The sequence below is a fragment of the Rhincodon typus genome, chromosome 10 (genome assembly GCF_021869965.1).
Source record: "Rhincodon typus isolate 14 chromosome 10, sRhiTyp1.1, whole genome shotgun sequence".
Taxonomy (NCBI): Eukaryota; Metazoa; Chordata; class Chondrichthyes; order Orectolobiformes; family Rhincodontidae; genus Rhincodon; species Rhincodon typus.
The window spans coordinates 52,681,369-52,703,874 of NC_063341.1; the positions used below are offsets into that span (position 1 = coordinate 52,681,369).

At 40.3% G+C, this 22,506-nt stretch overlaps 1 protein-coding gene across 3 annotated transcripts in view; it reads left to right on the forward strand.

Annotated features, from left to right (window-relative positions):
- The window catches only part of hectd3 (HECT domain containing 3), a 61,859-nt gene extending 43,499 nt beyond the window's left edge, over positions 1–18,360 (forward strand). For 2 of the 3 annotated variants that reach the window (XM_048601708.1, XM_048601709.1), the window contains exons 17-22: positions 3,562–3,768; positions 5,954–6,083; positions 7,944–8,018; positions 8,831–8,912; positions 10,257–10,352; positions 15,310–18,316. In XM_048601708.1, the coding sequence (XP_048457665.1) occupies positions 3,562–3,768; positions 5,954–6,083; positions 7,944–8,018; positions 8,831–8,912; positions 10,257–10,352; positions 15,310–15,394 (675 nt within the window). In that variant the 3' untranslated portion in view covers positions 15,395–18,316. Of the gene's footprint in view, positions 1–3,561; positions 3,769–5,953; positions 6,084–7,943; positions 8,019–8,830; positions 8,913–10,256; positions 10,353–15,309 lie in introns of all 3 variants that reach the window. The other variant, XM_048601710.1, reaches the window with a different exon arrangement.
- Positions 18,361–22,506: the final 4,146 nt, after the last annotated feature.

The window sequence follows — 22,506 nt, forward strand, 5'->3', positions numbered from 1 at the left end:
GGTTTGTAATGGATGTTAGTGGCCAGTCTATCCCCAGAAATGGAAATAGAAATGTCGAGGAAGGGAAGGGAGGAGTCAGAGATAGACCAGGTGAAAGTGAGGGCAGGGTGGAAATTGGAGGCGAAATTGATGAAGTTTTCCAATTCTCGACGAGAAAGGGAAGCAGCACCAATGATATCATTGATGTTTCGGAGAAAGAGTTGTGGGTGGGGGCCAGAATAGGACTGGAACAAGGAACATTCCATGTACCCCACGAAGAGACAGGCATAACTAGGGCCCATGCGGGTACCCATGGCAACCCCTCTTACCTGAAGAAAATGAGAGGAGTTGAAAGAGAAGTTGTTGAGGGTGAGGACAAGCGGAGGAGGGTGGTGGTGGTGGGTGGGGATGGTTCAGGTCTTTGCTCCAGGAAGAAGCGGAGAGCCCTAAGGCCCTCCTAAGACCACCTTTAAGTTCCCCTTCGAGCCACTCACCATCCTGACTTGGAAATATATCGCTGTTCCTTCACTGTCGCTGAGTCAAAATCCTGGAATTCCCTCCCTAATGGCATTGTGGGTCAACCACAGCAGGTGGACTGCAACAGTTCAAGAAGGCAGCTCAGCATGAACCTTCTCAAGGGCAACTAGACACGGGCAAGAAATGCTGGCCAGCTGGTGATGCACGCATCCCACGAAATGAATAAATTAAAATCTTGAGGGAGAAGACAAATAAGTAACTGGTATCATTCTGGTACGTCAGTGCTGCTGTCCCTCCAAAGTCCATATTTATTCAGGAGCCTTTTTTTTAATGTTCGGATGTTGGGTTCTAAACATTGCCGGGTCATTGCTGCTGTGAGTCATTTATTTTCTCTCCTGCGGTCTCTACCGGTTGAACACTTTACTCTTTTCTGGACTGATTTTTTTGACAGTTTCTGTAGTATTTTAGTATCTGCTGCTTGAAAAAAGAAGTGATGGACTTCTAGCAGTTTGAATGATTGGATAGGGTATGAAGGAATTGGAGTTGTACTGTGAACCTGGGAGCTCGAGGAGGATAGAGCAAGATATAAAAACAACAAAAACAGAAGTTGCTGGAAATGCTCACCAGATCTGACAGCATCTGTAAAGAAAAAATCCGAGTTAACGTTTTGGGCCCAGTGACCCTTCCTCGGAACTGCAACTATTTTAAAAACAACAAAACTGTCTGCTGTGAGTTTTTCATCAAAAGCTACCTAAAAATTTACCTAATTAATTTCTTCCATTTCTTATTCTAATTTCCTATTCTCCTCCTCCCCCCAACCACTGCTCCCTGCTCCCCAAAGTCTGTTTCACATCTGTAATACTTGTCCATTCAAGAACAGTAGGAAAGAGCACATGAGCCTCTTCAGCACTTTCCTTTTTAAACTTGGATTCCTTTATACTGTCAGTGTATTGTATACTACCTGCAAAATATGCTGCTACCTGGTAGGAATATGTACTTGCAGCCTGCTCAGCCTGGTGATTTTTGATTTCAGATTTTATTGTCACGTGAGCTCAAATACAGGTGTAGAGTGAAAAGTATCTAATGTCACCACACATGGCACCATCTTAGGTAATGAGGTACCTAGATATAGGTACAAAGTGGTAAGAAAAATGAGAGTTAAAACGTTAAGCATTACTTCATAGAATAGTAGAAAAATAAAGAAACAGGTGATAGTTTACATTAAGAGATAGTAGGAACTGCAGATGCTGGAGTCTTGAGATAACAAGGTGTAGAGCTGGATGAACACAGCAGGCCAGGCAGCATCAGAGGAGCATAAAAACTGACGTTTCGGGTCAGGACCCTTCTTCAGAAATGGGGTAGGGGAAGGGGACTCTGAAATAAATAGAGAAACGGGGAGGCGATGATGGAAGGTGGATGGAGAGAAGACAGACAGGTCAAGGATGCGGTATGGAGCCAGTAAAGGTGAGTGTAGGTAGGGAATTGGGATGGGCGTTGGTCAGTTGGGAGGGACGGGAGGGTAGGTGGGAGGGAAGACGGACAGGTCATGGAGGCGGGATGAGGCTAGTAGGTAGGAAGTGGCGGTGGGGTTTGGTCAGCGAGGTGGGTGGAGCGGATAGGTGGGAGAAAAGATGGGCAGGTCAAGGAGGTGGGGACAAGCTGGGCTGGTCTTGGGATGAGGTCGGGTGTGGGGAGATTTTGAAGCTTGTGAAGTCCATATTGAGACCATTGGGCTGCAGGGTTCCCAAGCGAAATATGAGGTGCTGTTCCTCCAGCCTTTGGATGGCATTGTTGTGGTGCTGGAGGAGGCCCAGGATGGACATGTCGTCCAAGGAGTGTGAGGGGGAGTTGAAGTCATTCGCGACTGGGAGGTGTAGTCGTTTGTCACAAACCGAGTGTAGGTGCTCCACAAAGCGGTCTCCAAGCCTCCGCTTGGTTTCCCGATGTAGGGGAGGCCACATTGGGAACAGCGGATACAGTATACCACATTAGCAGATGTGCAAGTGAACATCTATTTAATGTGGAAGGTTTTCTTGGGGGTGAGGGGGCAGGTGTAGGGGCAGGTGTAGCACTTCCTGCGGTTGACAGAGAGAGACGAGAGAGTCGCAGAGAGAGCAGTCCCTCCGGAAGGCAGATAAGGGTGGGGAGGGAAGAATGTCCTTGGTAGTGGGGTCAGATTGCAGGTGGCGGAAGTGGCGGAGGATAATGCATTGAATCTGGAGGTTGGTGGGGTACGTTAAAGTCTTTTGTAGTTTAAACTCGGAAAATAAAAGAATAAGTTCAAAGTCTTTGAGTTCTCCGCTTCTCTTGCTGTCCGGTGAGACCGCAGCTGTCTGTTCTTGAGGCTACTGCTGCCGATACCATCGCCGCTGCTGGAACTGCTGTCTTCTCCTCCTCACGCCCCCCCCCCCCCCCCCCCCCCCCCCCCCGCCCAGTGCCTTGAGAACATGCCCAAGCAGGATCCATTCGCTCACCGAGCCAAGACACCGCCATGATCCTCCAAGCAACCAGACTGAGAGTCACCGCGGGACCAGGCCAGGCCCCACCATGATGAAAGTGGACACCAAGAGTGGAAAAATGCCAAAAAGGGGAAAAGAAATAGGAAAAAACATGGGGGAAGAGAAGGAAACAAGAAATAACTGAAGGAGCAGAGGACCTCTGGTTGGATGGGGGTGAGGGTGTGGGGGGGGAGGAGAGGAAGGGGAATGAGGATGCTGGGGTGTATGGGAAAGGGGATGTAATGCAGAACGGTGGTGACTAGGTGGGGAGCAGGAGGATGTTGGGGAAGTGGACAGGAGTGCAGATCGGGCTTGGGGGTGGATGTTGGGGGGAAAAAGGCAGCAGAGAAGGAGATGGAATGTGCAATGTTGGGGACAGAGGAAGGCAGTGCAAAATGTACATCCATATAGCTCTAGTTAGCTGGAGTACCGCTCAACTGCAGGGTCAAAACAAAATGCAGTAAACTACAGATTATTGATCTTAGTAAAATTGTAATAAGGTTTCAGTGAGGTGCGGTATTCCTTCTAGAGTATCTGTGCATTTAATTGAAGTAACATTGTGTACAAGCTTTGAAACACTGAGGCTAGTCCCTTTCTTTCTGTGCAGGTGAAACTGCTGGAAGCGATGGAAAGCATGGACAAGGAGACATTTGAATTCAAATTTGGGAATGATCTCACTTACACCACTGTACTTAGTGATCACTCTGTTGTGGACCTGAAACCTGATGGCAGCAACACTGTTGTCCAATATGAGGATCGGAAGGAGTTCATTCAACTGGTTCAAAAAGCAAAACTGGAAGAAAACAAAGACCAGGTAACTATTGAAAGGGTTCTGAAAAGATTTACAAGGATATTGCCAGGGTTGGAGGGTTTGAGCTATAGGGAGAGGCTGAATAGGCTGGGGCTATTTTCCCTGGAGCATTGGAGGCTGAAGAGTGACCTTTATAGAGGTTTATAAAATCATGAGCATGGATAGGGTGAATAGACAAGGCCTTTTCCCTGGGGTGAGGGAGTCCAAAACAAGAGGGCATAGGTTTAAGATGATAAGGGAAAGAATTAAAAGGGACCTATGGGGCAACTTTTTCTGCAGGTGGTGCATGTATGGAACGAGCTGCCAGAGGAAGTGATGAAGGCAGGTGTAATTACAACATCTAAAAGGCATCTGGATGGGTGTATGAATAGGAAGGGTTTAGAGGGATATGGGCCAAATGTTGACAAGTGGGACTAGATTAATTCAGGATATCTGGTCAGTGTGGACGAGTTGGTCCAAAGGATCTGTTTCTTTGCTGTATATCTCTATGACTCTATAGAGTCAAACATTGCAGAGAAAATAGAAAAACAGGAGGAGGAGGTAGTGAGAGGATTTAGTGCTGAAAAAAATGAGTAAACTTTGTTTGTAGTTTTATTGATAAGTATCATGTACACCATTTTCCAAATCAAAGAGCAGGCAGACATCCTAGTCTATTGCTAACAGGCTATAACTGGAGTTAACTTCATTAGTAGGGAAACTTCAAGAACGGTTATGTGGGAAAGAATTAATAGTTTCATGGACAAATGTGAATTGATTAAAGATGGCGTGTATACCTTTATTTGCTTTGCTGTTGGTGTTGCTGGAGTTTTTTTTTTTTTTTTTGAAGATGCAGCAGAGCATTGATAGTGAGAATGCTGTTGGTGTGATCTATGTAGACTTCCAATAGGGGTTCAATAAAGTGCCACACAATAGACTTGAGGAATGTGATTGCTCAAAGAATAAAAGGTACATTAGCAAAGTGATACAAAATTGCCTGGTGGTGAGGAAACACAGTAATGGTTAATGGGTATTTTTTTGGGACTGGAGGAAGGTTGTTAGTGGAGTTCCCCAGGGGTCAGATTGGGTCCCTCATTTTTTTTTTGGTATATGTAAACCGTCTAGATCTTAACTTACGGATGATGCAAAACTTAGGAGTGTTATGAACTATAAGGAGGACAGTGTAGAAGGATGTTGACAAGTTGGAGTGAGTGAATAGGTGGCAGATGAAGTTCAATGTGAGCTTAATATACTTTGGGCAAAGTACATGGAGAGGCAGTTTTTTTTTTTTTTTAGAAAGTGTTATTCTAAAATGTGTGCAGAAGCAGAGAGACCTGGACGTATACTTGCATAAGTTGTTAAAAGTGGCAGAACAGATGGAGAAATCAGTGGTTATAAGGCATAGAGTACAAGAGCAGGGAGATTATGCTGAACCTGTATAGGTCATTAGTTAGACCTCAGCTAGTGTATTGTCTGTGGTTTTGACAAGCACATATTTCAGATAGGATGTGAACACATTGGAATTAGAGCAGAAGAAGTCTACAAGAGTGGTTCCAGAGATGGAAACCTTCAGTTATGAAGACATATTGGAGACGTTGTGTTCTGTTATCTTTGAAGAGAAGAAAGCTAAGCGAGATCAGATAGAAGATTTCAAAATTATGAGCAGTCTTGACCAACTTGATAGGCACAAGCAGTTCCCACTCATAAAGACTAAGAACCAGATAGCCCAGTTTTGAAGCAAAGTAGGCATACGTGAGGGTAGAAAATCTTTTTGTTCTGGGTTTGGAACACAGTTCCTTAAAGTGTGGTGGAGACAAATTCAATTGAAACATTCAAGAGAGTCTTGGATGATTATTTAACTATGGTTAATGTGTTGTATTATAGGAAAAAGGCAGGAGCTTTATGCTTGGACTGAATTTTCAGAGCTAGTGCAGACACAGTGGGCTGAAATGCTTCACTAGGAAGCCAGTTAAATCTGTGATATTGATGGCAGATATACAAAACTTGCCCTAGTTTGATGCACTGTTTAATTTTAATTCTACCTTTTGCATAGGAAAGCCTTCACTAGATGACAAAACTATTGCAGCTTTAACCAAATGAAAATCTCCTTTCAAAATATTTGGCCTTGTTTTTGCATCCAGATGTGCACAGTCTACTTACAGTCTCAAGGGACCAGTGCCTTTTGGCTTATATTTTTTTTCACCTGCCTCAGATTCAAGCAATGAGAGCTGGTCTACTGAAAGTGATTCCCCAAGCGGTGCTTGACCTCCTGACCTGGCAGGAGCTCGAAAAGAGAGTCTGTGGTGATCCTGAAATTACAGTGGAAGCTCTCAAACGTTTAAGTAAGTACAAAAATGCCTTTGTTGTGGCAACTTCTTAAAAAGTTTTGTTTTGCATTTTTATGGTTTACAGACCATTCAGCGTGAGAGATAAATGGCCCAGGCTGCAGGTAATTCTGAATTTACCATCCATGCCATATTTTTTTAAAAAAATTCTCATAAATGGGCATTATTTAAAAGGCATCATTTATTGTCCAACGTTCATCACTCTTGCAGCCAGTATCCTGTCACCAGGTCACTCTTTATTTACATGTGCACAGTACAGGAGCTCTGGCCACCCAGTTCAACGCCAGTCCCCAGACTGAGGAGACCTTCTGAATCTCCTGTTTATACCTGACAACCGGAGCTCCCGGATTGGCCCAGGTTAACAACCCCAATCAAAGATCTCCTAGTCGATGGAATCTACCTGGCCCTGGTTCCAATCGTCCAATGATTTAATGAAATGAAGGTACTCCCATGAATTGTTTAAGTAGGGAGTTAGTTCCAAGTTTTTGACTGATCAATAATGAAGGAAGCCTGAAATATTTCCAAATCCGGAGGAGAATATGGAGGCAGTGGTGTCCTAGAAATAATGATGAGATCTCTTTCTTCTCCCAGTACAGTTTTCCTTCCTACCTAATTAAGTCACCGAGAAGTTCAAATGCGATTGTTGCAGAGACTAGAACACACCTTAAGATTTCTGCTTAGGAAGGAGCATCTCTTGTTTCAATATTGTAATTATCGGGCAACTTCCATCTCCCCTTTCCTACGTGTTAATCAATATTACCATAAGTGATCTTTGCCAGTGAAGAAGCCTTGTAGTTGTGACCTGGGCTCCAGCTAGAAGCGCAGAAAGCCTGGGTAACTTATCATTTGAGTAGTAGATTTTCCATAGTCTGCACATGATTGAGCAATTTAGTCAGTGATGGTTATCTGCACTTACCTTCAATATGTTGCGTGGAATTTATTTGTATGTTTTTGAGAAGCATTTTGTTTTGCATCAGCTATTAGGAATAAAATGTACTACGACTTCTAAACAACAAAAAAAATGTTTAAAGGAAACTCCTGAGGTAGGAAGAGGGATATAAGTGTGCTTTTTTTTTCAAAAAAGCAAAAAAAATGCGCTTAACTTGATATAATTGATACATTTTTTGTTTCTTTTCAAATTCCAGTAGGTATTTAATTCAAATATGTTCACTCTATGAAAATATGTTTGATTCTTTTGCACTGCGTGCTGCAGTATTGATACTGAAGCTTTTAAAAACTGCTATCCATATTTTGTATTTTAGATATCCCAATACAACATCCCTTGACGTGAATTTCTCCCAATTCTTTGATGTTGCTGCTCTTTAAATATCTACTAGAAAACAGACTTTCTTTCCCCATGAGTTATATTTCTATGCATGAACTCAGATGCCAGGCCTCTACTTTGTACTTGCAAAGATGGTACAGATCACAGCAGGAACATCTTGGGTGACAAAATATAAGAGAAAAGATGATTTCCTGTCTCTCGTTCTCTCTCATTCTCTCGCACTCTGGGACACCACAAATCTTAACGTTTATCCATGTCTCTTAAATTCAGGAAATGTCATTCTATGAAAACCAAGGCTGTATGAAACAGAACTGCTAATTTAGCAGGGCATGTGTAAATATATGTCTGACTTAACCATGATGATAACTTATGAGCATCCAGGATTATTTCTACTGAAACTAAAGCCTCAATTGAAGTAATCCCGATTGCCCATATACCCTCTTAATCCTGCTAACATAGCTATAGAGACACTTAAACTTTGATTAAATAGTATTAATGTAGAATTATTTGTCCAAGACACACAGTAGTTCAGACTTGTGCAGTAGTTTCTTTCTTATCTTCTCTTTGTTTAGCTCGCTTTGAAGATTTGGAACAATCTGATACCAGAGTCAAATATTTTTGGGAAGCACTCACAAATTTCACTAATGGTAAGTAGCCTCATTCACTATTACTTGTGAGCTGGTTAAACCAACTGGTTCTAGTGTCTGTAACGTGAGTAATACCTATATGTTTCCTAGATTGAAGATTAGAGGGAATTTTATCATTAAAACAATATAATGGATACAATTCGTAATGTCTCACATAAGGTTGACATTGATCATAGACCAAGTGGCTATCACTGTGTGTGACAGCTAAATGACATTGTAGCACTTTTGTTATCTCTGAAATGCTACAATAAGAGCACGTTGAATTACAGTGAAATTAATGCACCTTAAAAATATAATTAATAATAATTACTGGCCGATAATAGATAACATGGATATTGTGCCTCTGGGATTTGAGTATCCTATTCAGAAATTTGAGCGCATTGTCGAGACTGTCATTGCAGTGCAATGAGAGGATGTGTTGCATTCTCGGGGGTGCTGACATTTCAGTTAGACATTAAATTGCTCTGTCTGTTTGAAGATGTAAAAATGATATTTTTTTCCCCTCATTTAAAGCCTTGTTGGATTTTTGTCTGCATGTGCCCTAAGTAAACCGTGCACTTGACAATCACATCCAGACCAACTTGAATCAATTGAGCACATTTATTCTCAGTTTTAATACAACTCAAGTATAAAATTGTGATTTGTATTGTTAGTAGTCATTGTCTTGCATGCACAAATGGCCTGTTCTACTAAACTGCTCATTGCTACTTGCTTTTAACTGTAGTGGTATAAAGATTAAAGTCTTTTTGGCAATTGTGGAGAAAGACAGGAGATGCTTCTTCTTTGCGTTTCCTCTCTGATTTGTCTTTCAGAGGATCGCAGTCGATTCTTAAGGTTTGTTACAGGTAGAAGCCGTCTGCCCGCTCCTATATTCATCTACCCAGACAAGTCAGGGTAAGTGCTTTAGATTATTAGATGGTGATTTGCCCTGGGTGCTTCAAATTGAGCTCGTAGAGTGCTATCAACGTCCTACATTCAAGTGGAAACAAATTAAAAATCTATGATGACAAAATGAAAATCTTTCCAGAGAAGCACTGTTGTGATTTACACTGTCAGTTTATCAAGGTGCAAATTGCTGATCTCACTATTGCCAACTTGGGGGGCTTTCGGGTGATGCCGTAACTAGAGGAGACTGGCTGCACTTCTCGGCTATCGAGCCAAAATGAAAAGAGGCACAAGGATACTCTGAAGAGGGTGAAAGTGATGGGATAGCAGGATGCTGATTCAAGATTTGGATTGTATTAGTTCAAGTCTCATTTGTTAATTTAACCTAAAATAAAAAGTGTTGGAGAAACTTAGTAGGTCTGGCAGAATCTGTGGGGAGACCAATAAAATTATCGTTTCAAATCTGATGTGACTCTTCAGAACTGTTTTTTGTTTCCCTTTCTCATCTGTTGACTTAAGTTGTGTGTTTTCAGTATTTCCCACTTTTTCATTCAACCACTACAGGACAAGGGCAGTAGATTCACAGAAACACTACAGCTTGGCACCACCACCACGCTATCCTGATTTGGTACTATGGTGCCATTTATTCACTTTTATCTGGGTTAAAATCCTGGGACTCCCTAATAATACTGTCAATGCACCTGTACCCCACCCCCAGTGAACCACTGCATTTTCAGAATACAGCTCACCACCTTCTCGACAGCAATTTGAGATTGCCAATAAGTGCTGGCATAGCCAGTGATGCCCACAACTCGTGAACGATTTTTTTGAAAGAAGTCCTTGCTTTATTGTCCTGCCTGTGGAGTATGTCATAATGCTAAATTGCCCCATAGTGTCCAGGGATGTGCAGGCTAGGTGGATTAGCCATGAGAAATGCAGGGTTACAAAGATAGGGTAGGGGGGTAATGGGTCTGAGTGGGTTGGTGTTCAGCGGGTCCATGTGGACTTGACGGGCCGAATGGCCTGCTTCTTCACTGTCGGGATTCTATGATCTTCAATTCACAAAGGTAAAACTCTGAGTCTTCATCTACCTCTCGTTAACCCAGCTAAAACAGATCTGAAAAGTGACTGGGTTTGTGTATGAGTGTTGGGGTGTAAGGGAGAGAAATGGACTTATCTTGGTATTCCATGTAATCATTTAATATACATGGTAATTCTGTCCCTAGTCAGCGATATTAACACCACTTGTGTTTATTGAGTTTATCTAGATGTTACATCAAAAATGAACTAAGTTGCCTAAGTTATATGTTATATAGTAATATTTTTAACATTTGTAATATTTAATTTTTATAGAAATTACTACTATTTCTTTGACAGCTCAGAGAAAACAGATGCCCTCCCAGAGTCTTCCACATGCTCCAGTACACTTTTTCTGCCAAACTATTCCAGGTTTGTTGCTTTTTTTTTAATCAAAAGTTTCTATTCCTGATTTTTTTACTTTTTTTTTCCTTTACCAGAGATGACAGTCTTGGATTTTAATGGATAATGTCGGTATCTTGTGCATTATTTCACTGGTCACATTATCACTGATCCAGCAGTGTCAGCTAGTGTTCAGTACATCACAGCTATACCCAAACTATTTCTCTCTCGAGGCCCATATATGCCTATACATATGTCAGAGTAAGTGTTCATGAGCCTAGGCTGCTCTCTTTGTCATTTCCAGAAGTTGTTGAAGTCAATTGTAGCACTCTATCTGCTGTATCTTATGAAGTTAGATACCTTAAAATAACACCATATTCAGTGGTGCCATAAACCAGTACGTCATTGAGGGAATCGTTGCAATTTTTTCAAGCTTTTCTTCTGTCTGTATGTGAATCATCACATCATGACTTCATAAACAGCATAAGACTCTGAAATCTGTTTCAAGTGGTCCAAGTTCATGTATGAACCTAGATAGATGGATAGTTTGGCTGCAAGAATAAAGCTGCCACCTGGAAACTGGAGGAGCAGCACCTCATATTCCGCCTCAGGAGCCTACAACCCAAATGGTCTCCATGTGGATTTTACCAGTTTCAAAAACTCCCCACCCCGGCCTCATCCCATGACCAACGCTCCCTCTCATCCCCACCTCCTTGACCTGACACAACCTGTCCATCTTCTCTTCCACCTATCTGCTTCTTCCACCTCACTGACCTATTCCCCACTACTTCCTACCTACACTCACCTATCACCATCCCACCTACCTTCCCCAGCCCCATCCCTCCTCTCTGTATTTATTTCAGAACTCCCTACCTCGGCATTTCTGAAGAAGGGTCCTAGCCCGAAACGTCAATTTTCCTGCTCCTCTGATGATGACTGGCCGGCTGTACTCCTCCAGCTCCACACTGTGTTATCTCTGACTCCAGCATTGGCAGTTCTTACTATCTCTCTTGTATTTACATGATGCCTTTATCATAGAAACATGTTCCATTTCTCCTCTAAGGTGTAATTCTATGGGGTAATGTAGTCATATATTATTATGTACTGAACTTGTCATCCCCTGATCAAAGTTGTAGAATATATAGCATAGAAGAAGGCCACTTGGTCCATAACATCTCTGCTAGATCTTTCAAAACACAGTCCAGTTGATCTCCTCCACTCACTCATTCCCTCTTCTCCCCCTTCAAGTATTTATCTGATTCCTATTTGAAACCTAGCATTGGATCTGCTTCCACAACCTTGTAGGGAAATGTGTTTCAAACCCTAAACTAGTCAGTGGCAAGGGAACCCAAGACACAATCAGCTTAAATCTATGCCATCTGCTATTGTACGTTCAACCATAGGAAACTGTTTCTTTTTATTTGCTTTATCTAAAACTTCTATGATGTTAAGGAATATCAAATCTGCGGTTGGCCTACTTTGCTCTTTTAGAAAAATTTGCACCCATTTATTCAGTCAATCCAAGAAACGTAGAGAATATGAGCAGGAGTAGACCATTCAATGTGATCATACAACACTGGTTGAGTGAAATATTGAACAGGTTGTCAAGATGGTGAGTGATTTTGAGGAGAACTTGTGCTTCTGGTCATAGCGATCATCATAGAATCCCTATGGTGTGGAAACAGGCCATTCGGCCCAACAAGTCCACACCACCCTTTTGAAAAGCATCCCACTCCCCTACCCCTGCATTTCCCATGTCTAACCCAAACATCCCTGGACCAAGGGCAATTCAGCATGGTCAATCCACCTACTCTGCACATCTTTGGACTGGGGGAGGAAACTGGAGCACCCAGAGGAAACCCACACAGACATAGGAAGAATGTGCAAACTCCACACAGACAGTCACCCGAGGGTGGATTCGAACCCAGGTCCCTGGCGCTGTGAGGCAGCAGTGCTAACCACTGAGCTACTGTGCCACCATTTCTGGTGTTCCCATATTGCTGTTGGCCTTGCTTTCCTAGTTGGTAGTGCTCGTGGGTTTGCAAGATGCTGTCTATGAGCCTTGGTGAATTTCTGCAGTACATCTTGTAGATGATGCTCCTTACTGCTATTGAGCATCAGTGGCGGAGGGACTAAATGGCAGTACATCCACAAATAATCAAGCAGGCTGCTTTGACCCAGATGGTGTCAAACTTCTGTTTTGTGGAGCTGCACTCATGCAGGCAACTACAAAGTATTCCATTGCACCCCTGACTTGTGTGGCCAAGCGTTGCAGAGTCAGGAAAAGAGTTACTTTTTGCTTCAGGGTCAGGAGTTAAGAATCTTAGTGTTTTGAGATGTTTTACATTTTACCTCCGAGGGCAGGCAGAGCATAGGTTTAATGTCTTCACCAAAGAAGACTTCAGAGCAACCTCAGGTGCCATGGAAATGGCAGCCTTGAATTGCTAGATCCTGAACTCTCCACCTTTTTGTACTTCATTCAGCAGTTTACTGAGACTTATGGAGATGTAGGCTGAATTAACCCTTATTTTAGGTAAAAGTAAGAAGCAAATTTCAGCTGTCAGTGGCTGCTTTGTATGGAACTTTTTGCTTCATGAGATAGGAGTTGAAGAAAACAAAGAATTAGAGTGGCACTAGAAGAAGCTCCAAAATTCCCTGCTTTAAGTTTAATTGTTGATGACAGGTGCAGAAAAGTCCGTTACACAGATTTTCTGGATGAGAAGTTCCATATACAATGTCCTATCTTTGACCACTAGATGGTGGTGGAGGACACCAGTGTTTCATATCCTGCCCTGAAGGAGCTCCGGATGCAAATAATTAACCGCTGCTTTTTCATTTGTAAAGTTGCATTGGCAATCCTGCAAGCTGCATTCCTTCGAGAGAATATTGAAGGAACTGTCACTTTTTAGGTCCCTTTCACACAGCTCATAATGGGCCAGTTATTGAATAAGCTATATATTCTCACAGCGTGGATATATTTTAAAAAAAGGAGGTAAATCATTTAATCTCCAAAAAAGAACATCCTATTTTCACATAGCATAGTCTAGCTCCATCTCAAAGTTAGTTTAGTTTAATCCTATATATGTTACTATTTGGTGGATTATTTCTATAAATCTTATCTGTGTGCTTGTACCGATCTAAGTCATAGAATTAATTTTCCCAACTTTTTTTATCTGTCTAAAATATTTTATGGAACCTATCATTTTCATAATATTCAGAAAAAAAACTGAGGAGATTCGGATAAACTCACCATATAATGTTTTGAAAATTGCATTCTATTCTATTTTGATTTTAAGTTTAAAATAATGCTGACCTTTTAAAAAGTGGCTGAATGTTGAATTCAGTAAGTGAAGGGATAATTACTGCTGTGGAAATTTATCGACTTTGTGCTGCAGCTATAGTTCTACTCGAGTTGGTGCAATGCTATAGCTGCATTTATAACTGAGCCTAAATTCAGCATCAAGGCCTGATCTGGATGAAATGGTTTAACTTACCATTATTTGAGTCAATTTGTCCCTTCTTAGCACCTCGTAGTCCAGGTTTAGCATTAGTGCAACTTGGTTTTAACTTTGCAGAGTTTACGAAGAATAAATGCCTCTCCACCCAAGGTATCCTTGGTATGCTTTGTGAGTAGGGATGTGATTTTAACTAAAACGTTAGTGACAGAATAGTGATAGATTGTTTTGTATTTATTATGTAAGTAAGATGTTGATTTTAGATGCTTTGGATTCTTTACATGGAGCCTTGTTAGTACATGAAGCAAATAATTACTTTGATCTTAAATGCCATTAATTTTCTGTTGCATTACAGTCAACTTAAATTATTTTCTGATATTTTAGTGAATATGTTAAGTAATTATATGTAGATGCATTAAACCTCTGGATCTTAATATCCCACAGGGTAATTTTAAGCTTCCTCAACTTTGTGGATGGACTCAGTAAACTCTATGTGAAAATGTATTGTTTACCCTTTATATTTTGTCACTTTTTTGGGGACGGCATGTTAGAAATGGATGACTGTCGAATTAATTTAATTCTAGTTGTCCAGATACATAAATTGACAGTAAAATCATCTGCATATGATCATGTCCATGTGATCACATTCAGCTCATTAAACAAACTGCATTGATGCATTTATTGCAGCATAGGGTAAATGTAGTGAAAGTTTGTAAAACTGAGCCATACTGTTCAAATTTTGAGCAAACTGATTGTTATAATGTGTTCTATAGTATCTATTCATCACTCACTTTTGTAGCAGAAGCTAAGAAGGATCTGAAAATATTCCCCATGCAGCTTGCTCAAAGGGCCTTCTGTAACATATATTGACTGGCCTCAATCCAGATCCAAGTGGTCATAGATTTGCAGGACAATCCCTAACTCAGCATTATACTTAGCCATGCAGCAGGGTTGGTTAATGTGGGAAATGGAAAAAATTGCATTGTTCAAGTCAGGGTTGCTCTTCTGATTGTAGCCAAAGAATAAATTGTTCAATTCCTTAGCAGTGGTAAGTACAAAATCAGACCAAAAATCAATTAAAAGAAATAAAAAATTTCAAATTCTACTGGAAAAATTCCAGCACTGGAGTAGTTTGCCATGGATTTTTCAGTGAGTTAATTACTTTTCCAGTATGTGACCTAAAATGGTCTTTGGACCTTTTTTCTATATGTAAGGGGCACCTTGCAAGTAAAATTTCTTGTACTGTCCAGTTGGGGGGTGGAATTTAGTGGAAATACGATATTCCCGTTTGGTTTTCCTTGAATACTCCCTCACTTCTCCTTTAACTTCCCCCAAGCCACACATTCCTTTGTTTGTTGCTTGTCTTTGTTCAGTAAGAAAGTGCAGTTATGATGTGATTAACTGTAGTATCGATGAACCACCAGAGCTTCCATATTGGCCTCTGTAATGACAATTAAAGGATATACATTTGCATACAGTTGCATAAATGTACAAGTATCTTCTGAACTGTTTCAAATCTGTTTTATTTGTAGTGCAAAGCTTTGTGAAGAGAAGTTACGTTACGCATCGTACAACTGTGTGGCAATAGACACTGATATGGTACCCTGGGAGGAGTGACAACCAGACATCATCTGTCTAGAATCAAACAAGATGCAGTTGTGGAAACTGATTATGGCCCACTTATAGCTGTTTTAGATTTGTGTTATCTATGTAAATGCTCATTCCTTTAAATTCAAGTACTTTTTTTAACTGTTTCTGTCCCTACTGTAATTCCGAGACTAGTTGATTCCCTCAATCCTATCAGAACTGTAAGTTCTCAGATTTATTCCACATGTCTTCAAAAAGTGGTGTCGCCACGTGACCTCATGAAGTCCTCCTATCTTGGCAATTGTTTAAAAAAAAAATTTAGACCTGTATGGTTGTGTGGCTTGAGAACGTTGCTTTGGCTTAGACCAGAGAAAAAATATTCTCTAAAGTCTAGACGCAAGCCAAGCCTTTCCACAAAATAAAATTGAACATAATGGTTTGAATTTACTGAGTCTCCACAAGGTTGGCACCGTTTTACTAGACGTGGTGCTGGACTCCAGAGACATAATGACACTGATGCTTGTGATGGACTTCTCCTACTTCAGTACTAGGGAACACACTGTCTTTGGGAATTCTGGCAGATCGTCATATATTTCCTTTGCCAGTTTAACAGTTACCAGCTTTGTATTATACCCAACTCAACACCTGTGCCTAGATGGGAATAGCCTCAGTGTTTCCTCAGAACTCTGAAGGAGCCATTCCACAGCTATCTCTGCCTTCAGTATCTATCCATTTCATGTGGGCTGCTCCTCGCCTTGAAGCTGGACCCACAAAGGTGAGTGTATCTGCGCTGATGAAGGGTGTGCAGGAATCATGTGACTGCTTCCTCAGTGTCCTGCTCCTCTGAGGACTGCATTTCTTCCTCTTACCCCCACTGCCTCCGGTGATACTCAGAGATAAATGACGGTAGTCAGCATGGCATGGAACTGACAGAGTTGAAATCCTGCATTTTGCTAGTCATTCATTTTTCTCGGATGAATAGGGCTTTTATGTAAGTTGCATAATAAAACCAGCTGCAAGTGTCATCATGTAATTCTTTCACCTGATCGCTGCAGCACCTTTTGTATTGGCAAAAGTTTGTACTAATGATCGTATTGTCTGCTTCTCCTAGCAACCTTGGAGCACCCTCATAATTGGCTAACTTGCAAATTCACCTGGAAGGGTCTATACTTGTAGTCAAATTTCCAACCACAATGTAGTCTTAATGCTGTTATATATTCCATGTACTTAAGATTCCACGCAAAGTTCTTGGCTATGCCTAAAGAAAGAAAAGTGGTATTTTAGATGCACATGTATAAGTTATATTTGATGTGCAGTCACATAAGAAATAGGAATTGAACCTTTTCTTTATCACCTTGCTTCATCCCCAAACCCCTTGATTCCCATTTCATCCTAAATCTAACAATCTCAGTTCAGAATGAACTGTATGACTGAGGATCTGCAGGTCTCTGGAGTAGAGAATTCCAAAGATTCCTATTTGAGGGAAAAGTTCCTCCTCATCTCATTCCTAAACCTTTATTCTGACACTGTGACTTCTGGTTCTAAACTCCACTAAGGGGAAAAATGTTTGAAGCACATACCCTGAAATCCCTTTAAGAACTTCTGTTTCAAGAAGATTACCATGCCAGATTAAACTTTGGGGAATATGTGCACAGTCCACTAAATATCTCCTAGGATAATGTCCTATCCCCAGGAATCTGCATATTAACCTTCCTGGAATTCCCCTTGGGACAAGTATAACCTTCCATGGGTAAGGAGACCAAATCTGTACATAATTGTAGTAGAGATGACAAATGTAATACAGTACGTTGCTTGGGTAAAAAATAAAGCATAACAGATGCAATACTACACTCTTGGGGGGAAATGTCTATTTAATTTTGTTAACTCTGGTCCATAACACACTGCAAGTATCACCCTGACTGACCTACTTCACACGTAACTAATGAATTGGCAAGATTGCTACAAAACTTGGTCCATATTTGAATAGATCCTTATAGTTGTATGCCAGCACACCTTTTGGCTGTAATGAAACGGCTGCAAAATATCAGAAATTTTCTTGTATTGAAGTGATTTTTTTCATATTCAGAGAGCTGGAAGATTAAATTTAGCTTTTAATTTGGATCTGTTTCTGTCACATCATCACGGTGCAGTTTGATGCAGGTTGCTAAACATATGGCCTATACCTATAGTGAAGTCATTTTTGTTTCTTAAATATTAATCCCAGATCATGAAAAACATGGTACAATGTGTATCCAGAGTTTAGAAACATTATGAATTAAGTGTATTCTAAATAATTTTGAACAATCATCCAGTTTATTGTTTGGGGTGTCTTGGCAGCTTGATGGGGAAAATTTGCCGAAACTTTGAATTATAGATTGTGTTCAAGCTAACATAAACTGATCTGGTGCCTCCAGGAAGGACTTGTGTTTAAAGGGACCACAAGTTGAAGAACTTCGGCAAGTGCCATAGTGTAATCTGACTACAACTCCCTTTGAGAGGAGCTACCTTACTGGAAGCACAGAATTGAGGCATTATCGACAAACACCCGCCCACTCCCCATCCCCAAATTTTGCTATTTCTCAGATAAGCCAGTAGATTGAATGCTGCAATGGCAGTCTCTGCTGTCGGACTACTCGTTATCACAGGAGAGTAGATTACACAAAAGTGGAAATGATGACAGCTTTGGCCGATACTTTCTGCCAAAATAGGTGTTGCCCAACAGGTAATACCAGTGAGGATCTATTGGATGGGTATGTGAGATTCAATATGAGGTTTATATCTCTAACTTTTCCTAGCTATTTAAAACCTAGTTGAAGCTGACTTCCTAGTTTATACACTTCATCTTTCTGCCTACATGCAATCACTTCAATAGACATGAGTAAAATGTGTAATTTATGTTGATTAATACTGTATTGAAACAGTTAAGATGTGAAATATTTTGTCAATATTATAGGATAAATTAAGTTTACATAATAAAACTTAATTTCAAAAAAAAATCCTGCGGTTGAGTTTTGAGAATTCAGTGTTTTTGATAAATAAGGCAGTATTGATCATTATGATGTAAGCCCACAGAACAAACTGTTCAAATTTACTCTCACTAACTTGGTTATATTTTTGGGAGACTGCAAAGATGTTTAGTCTGATCAGTAGACTTGCGGAATGGAGTTTGGGATCTTGCGTTGTCTGAATTTTGAATTGTTTGCTGACAATAAGTTTTTAATTTTTAAAAATCCAATCCTGTGAAACAGTACTCTTTACCTTGACCCATTTAGAATTACCAATTTACTTTTATATTCAAGCATCCAAATTATGGTATATTTTGTGCTGTGGGTTTATGCAAAATAGTGGAGTAATGAGGGCAATTCCTCTGCTCATATTTACACTCCTTATGGTCTTGTGCTGGCCTCCTCTGTGGCTATTATAGGAGTCTACCATTTTTATATTTAATAATCAATGTAACCAGAGAATGGAATAAATGAGGAAGTATTCCATTGCCATTTTCCTTTGTATTTAAAGAAAACACCAGTTTTCTGCCCAAAGAATCTGCTTGTGATCAACTGTTTTTCCCCAAGGTTTTAGCTCTTTTACCATCCACTGAAAGTTCACCAGTTTCTGCTGCTGCCCATGGCTCATAACCCCAAGACCTTTATCTGAACCTGGGGTGACTGCTATACTAGTGAACAGTAGGAACTGGACTTAACCTCATTCCACAGTCTCATACCAGTTGAGTGTACAAAGCAAGAATTTTGAAAGTATAATGCAAACATACATTGTTCCAATTGCAATTAATTCAATCAACAGTGAAACTTCGTCAGCAGTGGATTATCTTGCTTTTGAAACAAAATAACTTCAAACTATCCTCAACCTTCTAAACACGGTGGAAATCTCCCTGTAGTTTTTTGCTTTTTAGCAAAATATGCAAGTAAGAGTTTTGGTCTCCCATTTTTATTTCGCTGTATTCACAATCTGAGTAGAAGGCCAATGAATGTCAAACAACTCCTGCCAATGACCTAGGATCACATGGGTGAGCTTCTTGACTAGAGAGACTAATTAACAATTTGAATTTGTTTATTGTTTCAGAAACAATGTGGCCCATTCATGTTCTAAGCACTTTGTTTCAATGCTTTTTTAAAATTGAATGAATATACTTCCAAAAATCTGCCATTTAAATGCAAATCTTCCCAAACCTTTCTGTGAAGTAAAAATCCAAGATATCCTGACATATATTCAATGGTTATAGCTGATGTGACGACTATGATCTGAGGCACTTTCTGTAGATGTCTTTTTTTTGTCAAATTGTGGATGTATGATCGTTTGACTTTAAAATGAAAGCATAGCAGACCCCAGGTAAACAAGCATTTGATTGCACATGAATGGTGTATTTTCCTGTTGGCATACTTACAGGTATTAATTAAGATGTAGGGACAATGTGTGACTCTTCTAACCATTTGTAAACATGATACTACACTAATTGTGCTAATACCAGTCATACATTGGGAAGCTGATGAAATTGCTACATCTTCCATTCTCTGTCCCCTGTTTAGCTGAGATTAATTTGCCATCATCAGTTCCGTAATTAAAGTTAAGGGTAGGTGATAGCTTTAACAGCAAGTGACCGAGTACTACCAGTAATGAGGATGTGAAATTCAACACTTTTTTTGTCCGCTCCTGGGACGTGGGCATCGCTGGCTGGCTAGCATTTATTGCCCATCCCTGTTTGCACCACCCTAAGCACACAATTACTCTTCAATCAGTGCACTGTATAATATGGGCTTTTTTTGTCTTTGTTCATGGGACATGGGCTTTAGCAGAATTTATTGCCCAAAGGGCATTTGAGTCAACCACTTTGGTATGAGTCTGGAGTCACATATTGGCCATATCAGGTAAAGATTGCAGATTTTCATCCCTAAAGGACACTAGTGAATGAGATGGATTTTTCTGATAGTTAATAAACCATCATTACGCTGGGTTTTTTTATTCCTTATTTTTATTGAGTTTAAGTTTCATCTTCTATGGTGAGATTCAAACCAAATCTGGATTACTGGAACCAGTGACATTACCAGTGTGCCACTGTCTCCTCCGATTCAACTGGGTACCACATTCTGTTTATGTAGCCATGCCATTCTGTATGAGGCTCTCGCAAAGATTTGTAGCTCGGGTTGTGGGTGAGGTTGTTGACTTGCTCGCCGAGCTGTCTAGTTATCGTACAGATATTTCATCACCATGCTAGATAACATCATCAGTGCGGCCTCCGATGAAGTGCTGTTGTTCTACTCTGCTTATATATGAATTTCATATAAAAACTAAGCGGAGTAGAACAACATCACTTCATCAGAGGCCGCACTGATGATACCTAGCTTGGTGACGAAACGTCCAAACTACAAGCAGCTAGCTTGGCGAACAAGTCAACAACCTCAATCTGTATTGTTTCAAAAACACAAAAACAAAGGAAAATAACTAATGGAGACACTACTGTGCTTTATTAATGGACTAGGTGTTGCAGGGACCAGCAGGGTGGTTTGAGTGGTAGGCCTGTAGTTTAAAATGTCTATTTGCAGATTGTAACCTCCATGGAATGGCATACAGATTAGAGACTATCGGCAATAACTTAATCTTGGACTTGTGTTCACAAAAATCAAATGGCCATTGTTCATTGAATATATTTGATAGTACTGCAGCACAGAGTTGAAAATGTATTACCTTGCTGGAAGAGTTGCTTAACATGAATAGTTTTGTCTGTTCAAAAATGATCTCTTAAAAGTAGCTTGTCACAGTGAGGCAAAACTGGAGCGCGGAAGAGGTAGGATTGGGCATTGAAAGCATTGGAGACCAAAGTCAAGATCAAAGAAAACTGGTTTTAGAAAAGTTTAAAGATGGGAAGGGGGGAGATACTTCCAACTACTGAAGTTTACCTCCTAGTAACAAATCCCTTTAATACATTTTTCTGTCAAATTTTTTCCACTTCATCAACGTTTCCATAGATTGCTATTAGAAACATGTTACTATGTAATTGTACTGTACGGCCACCTGGTGGCCCTGTTTTCCTTTCTGAAAGGCTTTACCCCTGTATTTGGATTAAAATCTCTACTGTCTAAAAAATAGTTTCAATAAACTTAATGCATACTTCACAATAAGACTGTGCAATGTATAGATTTAATTATGTATTTCATTCCCATAATCCAAATGCTTATATGGAATATTGCAGTCCCCCCATAAGTCTTGAAGTTTCTCAATTATTTGATGACAAAGTAAAGGATAACATTTTGGCTAAAGTGAGAAACCAGCTAATCAGTTATTGGTGGCTATACGTTTCCCTATCCCACCTTTCAACCACCTAAAAAGAAGGATGAATAAGATGGGGACAGGAGTGAAGGCAATATCAAAAATTAGGGAGACTGATGCTAAAGAGGGAGAAGCAGAACAGCAGAGACTTTTTTTTATTTAACCTATTTTTCTAATTGACTTGTTCGGAGATGTAATTTATACATCACTGGAGCAGGTGGGACTTGAACCCAGGCCTCTGTGTCCAGGGGCGGGGACACCACAAGAGGGCTGAGTCTGCTTTTGTTTCAAGAACTCTAGATTTTTTTTTATTTGTTAGCACTCAAAAGCTATACTTTACAATTTTTATACTTTATTGTCCAGTTTAAGAAGGAATCCAAAGTTGCACACAATACTTTAACCAATGCCTTCTACAGATATATCAATTGTCTTCACTCTTGTATTTTATCCTCCTGTTTTTAAAACACTTGATATTGACCTTTTTATGGGTTTTTCAACCTACTTTCAAGGAGTTCTGTATTTAGATTTTAAGATCTATTCTCCATTTCATTTGGCATCTCGTCATTATTTTGACAATTAATTAACTAAGCACAACAAGATTTATCCTGAGCCTTTGGCTTATAGGTGGTTCAAACATGCATTAAGGAACTTATTCAATCAGAAAGCAAGGAAGGAGTTAATCACTGTCCTAACTTCTTCTAATGTTGCACTGTAATTTATTTCTCGTTGTTCTCTTTTCTTATTTTACCTATTTTTCTAATCAACCTGTTTGGAGGTGTTATTAAGAGATAACAAGGTGTAGAGCTGGATGAACACAGCAGGCCAAGCAGCATCAGAGGAGCAGGAAGGCTGCCGTTTCG